At 40.3% G+C, this 7,648-nt stretch overlaps 1 protein-coding gene across 2 annotated transcripts; it reads left to right on the top strand.

Moving 5' to 3' along the window:
* Window positions 1–3,261: 3,261 nt before the first annotated feature.
* Window positions 3,262–7,421, top strand: zgc:171579 (7tmA_Proton-sensing_R domain-containing protein). Of its 2 annotated transcripts, XM_070442369.1 has the most exons (3): window positions 3,262–3,391; window positions 4,697–5,652; window positions 5,683–7,421. In XM_070442369.1, the coding sequence occupies exons 2-3, from the start codon at window positions 4,703–4,705 to the stop codon at window positions 5,732–5,734; spliced, it is 1,002 nt and encodes a 333-aa protein (XP_070298470.1). In that variant the 5' UTR covers window positions 3,262–3,391; window positions 4,697–4,702; the 3' UTR covers window positions 5,735–7,421. The 2 variants fall into 2 exon arrangements, with proteins under 2 accessions (XP_070298470.1, XP_024001245.1); XM_024145477.2 differs by having other exon boundaries at window positions 3,263–3,391; window positions 4,697–7,421.
* Window positions 7,422–7,648: the final 227 nt, after the last annotated feature.

Raw genomic sequence — 7,648 nt, 5'->3', positions numbered from 1 at the left:
TATACCTTGATAACATGTACCGTTGCCAGATCTCCTCTCAGTGAACAAGTTGATGATCGTAACATGTGATAGGTGATTCACAAAACTACACCTACTGAACACCATTCAACCCCTTAGCACAACTCAACATGGTGATGATGATGATGATGATGATGAGGATTATATTGATAATGATGATGATGATGGTGGTGGTTAGTGGATGATGATGATGGTGGTGGTTAGTGTTGATGATGATGGTGGCGGTTAGTGATGATGGTGGTGGTGGTGGGTTAGTGATGATGATGATGGTGGGTGGTGGTTAGTGATGGTGGTGGTGGTGGTTAGTGATGATGATGTGGTGGTGGTTAGTGATGATGATGATGGTGCGTGGTGGTGGTAGTTAGTAATGATGATGATGATGGTGGTGGTGGTTAGTGATGATGGTGGTGGTGGTTAGCGATGATGGGGATGGTTAGTGATGATGGTGGTTGGTGTGGTGGTGGTTAGTGATGATGATGGTGTGGTGGTGGTTAGTGATGATGATGGTGATGGTGGTGGTGGTGGTTAGTGATGATGATGTGGGTGGTGGTGGAGGTGGTGGTGGTTAAATAAATGCATTCTACAGAAGATAATGGTATAGGAAACCTACAAATAATAGCAAGAACCCCTCTGCAGTTTAGAAAATGCTGTCATAATGCTGTGCTGATAAACATTTACAATACATGTTTAACTGATGATGGTGTGGTTAGTGGTGATGATGGTGGTTAGTGATGATGGTGATGGTGGTGGTAGTGATGATGGTGGTGGTAGTGATTGATTGGTTAGTGAGTGGTAGTGATGATGGTTAGTGATGATGATGGTGGTGGTGGTGATGGTTAGTGATGATGAGATGGTTAGTGATGATGGTTGGTGGTTAGTGGTGATGTGGTGGTGATGGTGGTTGTTAGTATGGGTGGTGGTTGTGATGATGATGGTAGTGTTGGTTGTGGTTAGTTATGATGATGATGGTGGTCGAGTGGTGGTTAGTGATGATGGTGGTGGTGTGGTTTAGTGATGATGAGATGGTGGTGGTTAGTGATGAATGATGATGGTTGCTGGTGGTGTAGTTAGTAATGATGATTGATGATGGTGGTGGTGGTTAGTGATGATGGTGGTGGTGGTTAGCGATGATGGTGATGGTTAGTGATGATGGTGGTGGTGGTGGTGGTGGTTAGTGATGATGATGGTGGTGGTGGTGGTTATGATGATGATGGGTGATTGGTGGTGGTGGTGGTTAGTGATGATGATGGTGGTGGTGGTGGAGGTGGTGGTGGTTAAATAAATGCATTCTACAGAAGATAATGGTATAGGAAACCTACAAAATAATAGCAAGAACCCCCTCTGCAGTTTAGAATGCTGTCATAATGCTGTGCTGATAAACATTTACAATACATGTTTAACTGATGATGGTGGTGGTTAGTGGTGATGATGGTGGTTAGGTGATGGTGATGGTGGTGGTTAGTGATGATGGTGGTGGTTAGTGATGATGGTTAGTGGTGGTTAGTGATGATGGTTAGTGATGATTGATGTTGGTGGTGGTGATGGTTAGTGAGATGAGGATGTTAGTGATGATGGTGGTGGTTAGTGGTGATGGTGGTGGTGATGGTGGTTGTTTAGTGATGGTGGTGGTTTGTGATGATGATGGTAGGGTTGGTTGTGGTTAGTTATGATGATGATGGTGGTCGAGAGTGGTGGTTAGTGTATTGGTGGTTGGTGGTGGTTAGTGATGATGATGGTGGTGGTTAGTGATGATGATGATGGTGGTCGAGGTGGTTAGTGATGATGGTTAGTGATGATGAGGGTGATGGTTAGTGATGATGATGGTTAGTGGGGTTAGTGATGATGATGATGGTGTGGTGTGATGATGTTAGTTGATGGTGATGAGGATTGTATTGATGATGATGGTTAGTGATGATTTTATTTAACCTTTATTTAACTAGGCAGGTCAGTTAAGAACACATTCTTATTTTCAATGACGGCCTAGGAACAGTGGGTTAACCACAGATTTGTAACTTGTCAGCTCGGGGATTCGAACTTTCAACCTTTCAATTACTAGTCCAACGCTCTAACCACTAGGCTACCCTGCGCCCCAATGATGATGATGATGATGGTGATGATGAATGGTGGTGATGGTGGTGGTGATGGTGATGGTGGTGATGATGATGATTGGTGGTATGATGATGATGGTGTGTGTGGTGGTGATGATGATGATGATGATGATGATGATGATTGATGATGATGATGATGATGATGGATGATGGTGGTGATGATGATGTGAACAAGGATGCTGATTGTTTTATCTCTCTGTCTCTCTGTAATGAAAGGTGGAATAATAGACAAATAAAAGCATCACTGGACCCAACAATCACTGAGGAAATAATGTATAATTAAAAACTATTAATTAGTGTACAGAAGAACGTCTTGTTTCTAACCATAGTTCTTTGATGAGATATACTCCAGCAGCATGTCACCTCTTGTAGACAAGACTTGAGATAAGTAACTCATCACTCTCTCGTATAGATCATCTGTGTGGATGATACCCTGACCTGCCGGGGCCCGTGATCCATTGAATGGTACTGTAGCTCAGTAAGGACTTGGTGCTACAGCCACAAAATGTAGGTAAAAGGTAAAAAACAGCAGGTTTATGTATTGGGTATCATTTTTATTGACAGTTTGATAACAGGCGTCTACATACAGGTGTAGGATCTAATCTGATCAGCCTGTTGGAGGAGAACTTGTAGTGTATTTGAGGTTTAATAAAAAGACTTCTGAAGTTTGTAATTTCCATTTAGAAATTTTACTCTTGATTTTCCCTCACAAAAAATGTAATCAAATTAAGATCCTACATCTGTACAGAAAATAGTCAGTTGATCCATTAAACAAATCTGAGTCAGTCGGAATGATCATATTATAGACAAAAGGTATTAGAAAAACAGCAGAAATACTGAGAACGTCATGGATATTATTACATGATGTGTTATTTAAGTGACAGTGACTTACGAGGCAGATCTGACTTACGGAGGCAGATCTGGTTTACACATTTTATATAGTTATTTCTCTGTTGACCAGTAATTAACGCCACTGTGACGGGCACATTTTAGCTTCTTATTTATCAGCATTTTAACTTCCTGCTGTGGTTAATGTAACATGTTTCATTTTATGACTTCATGACTTCTGTTTCACCACCATCAAAATAAATATCTCTATGAGCGTCTGTGCTTCCCAGCACACCATGGCATTACTTCACATCCTGTTCAAACACACTGTTGGCATATCGTTTGGTACTGACTATTCAACTCACACTCTCTCTAATGAGGTTTCCCAAAAGACGTTCTGAATTTGTTGGAAAAGTGCAGCTAAGACAGGACTGCAGGTATGTTTTGATTAGTTCTGTATATTAATATTTTGATAACATAACACGACATAGTCAGGGAGAGAATTCACATCAGTGTTATGAAATTCATGGTAATTTAGTGTCATCTATATGTTTTTTTACCCTCTCGTTTTAATGATACTTTACACCCTCTAGTTTTAATGATACTTGATACCTAATAGTTTGAATGATACTTTATACCCACTAGTTGTAATGAACTTTATACACTCTAGTTTTAATGATACTTTATATACACTAGTTGTAATGACTCTTTATACCCTCTAGTTGTAATGACTCTTTATACCCACTAGTTGTAATGACTCTTTATACCCTCTAGTGTACTGATCCTTTATACCCACTAGTGTAATGACTCTTTTATACCCACTAGTTGTAATGACTCTTATACCACTAGTTGTAATGACTCTTTATACCCACCTAGTTGTAATGACTCTTTATACCCACTAGTTGTAATGACTCTTTATACCCACTATTGTAATGACTCTTTATACCTCTAGTTGTAATGATACTTTATACACTCTAGTTGTAATGACTCTTTATACCCACTAGTTGTAATGACTCTTATACCCACTAGTTGTAATGACTCTTTATACCAAAACGTTTTACTGATCCTTTATACCCACTAGTTGTAATGACTCTTTATACCCACTAGTTGTAATGATACTTTATACCCTCTAGTTGTAATGACTCTTTATACCCTCTAGTTGTAATGACTCTTTATACCCACTAGTTGTAATGACTCTTTATACCATAGTTGTAATGACTGTATACCAATAGTTGTACTGACTCTTTAACCCACTAGTTGTACTGACTCTTTATACCCACTAGTTGTAATGACTCTTTTATACCCACTAGTTGTAATGACTCTTTATACCCACTAGTTGTACTGACTCTTTATACCCACTAGTTGTAATGATACTTTATACCCACTAGTTGTAATGATACTTTATCCCACTAGTTGTAATGATACTTAATACCCTCTAGTTGTAATGACTCTTTATACCCTCTAGTTGTAATGACTCTTTATACCCACTAGTTTAATGACTCTTTATACCAAAAAGTTTTACTGATACTTTACACCCTCTAGTTTTAATGATACCTTATACACTCTAGTTTTAATGATACTTTATACCCTCTTAGTGTCAGTTGAAGGTGTTGATTAATTACAAAAATATAATTTAAAGAGTGAAAGCATCAAGTTACAGGCTCTAAGGGAATGTGTAATGGGGTTAATCTTTCTATACAATCTATATCATATGAACTTAACATATCCTCTTGATTCTTAAGGACATCATGGAMATGCCTCCCACCCCCAGCTCTGGTAATAGTAACCTGAMTGAAGCMAACACTTGTGGAGTGGACCTCAACCAAGATGCCATCTACCTTCCTGTAATCTACAGTATCTTCTTCATCATTGGCACTCCCCTCAATCTGATGGCCCTGTTCGGGCTCTATCGTCTGATCAAGTCTGAAAACGTCTTACCGGTGTACGTGATCAACCTGCTCCTTTCGGATCTCCTCCAACTGTTCACTGTACCTCTATGGATTGACTACTATCGCAGGGGTCACAGCTGGCGATTCGGGTCCACTTCCTGCCAGTTATTGGGGGTCAGTTTCTACGTCAGCATTTACACCGGCATTGCCTTCATGTGCGTCATCGCTTTGGAGCGCTACTTGGCCATCGCCAAGCCTCTGAGATTCCAAGCATTGAGAAAGCTGAAGTTTGCACGATGGATAGCCCTTAGCATATGGGTCTTGGTAGCCGTGCCTCCATCCATCGCCTTGCATAAAATGCAACCCAACGACAATCACACCCTGTGTATCGAGAGCTACCCTTCCAAGGAGGGGTTCGTCATCTACCGATTGATCACCTTAGCCCTGTCCTTCATCATCCCTCTCGCCTTCATCGTGTTCCTCCACCGGAAGACCCTGAGGTCTTTGTCGGCCATTGGTACCTTAGGAACGGAAGAGAAGCACCGCATCAGGGGGCTTCTCAATCTGCTGGTGGTCATCTTCATCCTGGTCCTTGGCCCCTACCACATCACAGGATGCGTGAAGTACATTGGATTGCTTTTCCACAGGGATGCCTGTGAGTGGGAGAAGGCTGTGTTTGTGCCCTACCAGCTGGGCAGGGGTTTGCTGAGCCTCAACAGTGTGCTGGATCCTGTACTTTATACGTTCCTGAGGAGTGACTTCAGGGAGGCTGCGGGCCATTACCTGCCCTGCCTGAGGAGGATGCAGGAGTCTGTATGCAGGACTGTGAGTCATCATAGGACCACCACTAAGACTCATAGTAGTCTCTCAAATCACACTGATTCTATCTAAACCCAAACCAGACATTTGTAACATACCTGTACATGATGTACAGTACCTAGCTAGATGCTATCTGCTTTTCTTATAATATATTAACCAGCCTTCGAAGAACCATCACCAGGACCACTATTATCCTTTAAGACCCACAAAGACCCCGATTCAACCTGTGATAAACATTAATATGAACATTATTCATAAATGCTGCAGAACAAAGGTTATACTGTGGGAAAGGAACATCTCTAAGATATACATATATTCGTTTTATTTTTTTTACAAAAACTGTTTGTTTCTTTAAACGTGCCAGTGGGTTTTAGAAAGTACATTCTTGATTGAGACAGACGTGGTTTGCCTCATATGCCACAGCCAGGAAGTTGCCAAATTGTGATTTCATGTGGCAGGCAGCTGGTATCGCAGAAGGACTGGTGTCCTCATAATACATTCATATTTCCTCTTTCAAGCAACAAAAAATTGACAAAAAGGAACTTGCCTCTAAACACATCTTGTTCCAAATCAATTGGAAGTTGTTTTACAAACTTGTTTTACAACTTTTTTTAAACAAACTTACAAACTAGACATGAAACATATAAGATCACTGCTGAAGAACTAACATATTTTAATCCTTGGTTGTCCACAATATGTATATTTGACACTGGGAGAAAAAATATTTAGTACTTTGATGATTTAGAGTGCCCCTGGCAACTGAAAGGGATGGTTCACCAGACTGTTCTACCTGTTTATAAATAGCATCGTACCCAACTGAGGACCACACGTACACAAGAATTGGAAGTGGTTTTGTAATGTGGGGCAATGTGTAATATTGTATTTCTGTCAGATTGCAATGCTAAATGTAAATCAATCTATATCACAAACCTATGTACCATTTCATTTAAAACATTTAATTTAAAACATAACTGTACATATCATGACACCTTTCAGATTCAGTTGAATAAAAGAGTTTCATGTTTGCATAAAAATGATATAGATTATATCCCATATGTTACTATAGCCTATAGGGGGGCAAAACTAATGAAATGTACAGTGAGTTCCTAATGTTTCCATCTGTGCTACAACACTGAAGGTGCTAAAGATGATGCCGTTGACATAGTAACACGTCCACTTGACAATATGTGCATTGTATGTCCAATTTATCTGCCCACAGAGACTAATCACATAGTTCTAGCTCTGTGGTTGAGGCAGTCATTCCACACGGCACTAACTTGAAAGGAGAAGACTCCTGTAAAATTGCTCTTGATTCAAAGAACCGCATAATCAATAAAAGTGTATTTTATCTAATTACACATTATAGCGAAGACATGTATATATAGATATATATATTTTTTTTAATCAACGCTTTGCCTCTGTGATTGAGCCAAGCATTATTGCACTGATTCAGATTGATACCAGTTAATTGTTGTACAATGCATTAAAGAGCGCTTTAATTATAGACGGCAGACTCTGTCTTCTCTCTGCTGTCACTCTTATCCTGCTCTGTCATTTGTTCATTAGTCCCTGCAGACCTGATAGTCAATGGATGCATTGTAATAACCCTGGCTCTTAAAGAGGGGTAGCTCCAGCTCAATCAGTCAGGCCCCACATCAGAGTTATTGATCCAATAGACTGTAATGCCCCCCCCTGATCCATATCACATTCCGCTGCTTATCAGTGACACACAGGGATGCTTGCCATGCTCAGATTTTCAATAAAGTTCCATGCATGTGAATGCCTGTGAGAATTGGTCGTGTGTGATTTACATTATCAGGGGATCGTATAGCACACAATTATAAACTGGCCCTCACAAATTGATGGTAATCTGTTTAAAGGTGGTGGGTAGATAACTGGCCCACAAATTGATGGTAATCTGTTTAAAGGTGGTGGGTAGATAACTGGCCTCACAGTTGATGGTAATCTGTTTTAAAGGTGGTGGGT

This window comes from Salvelinus sp. IW2-2015, unplaced genomic scaffold, assembly GCF_002910315.2.
Source record: "Salvelinus sp. IW2-2015 unplaced genomic scaffold, ASM291031v2 Un_scaffold8449, whole genome shotgun sequence".
Classification (NCBI taxonomy): Eukaryota; Metazoa; Chordata; class Actinopteri; order Salmoniformes; family Salmonidae; genus Salvelinus; species Salvelinus sp. IW2-2015.
The sequence above is the reverse complement of the archived record's forward strand: the minus strand, read 5'-3'. Positions and strand labels throughout refer to the sequence as shown.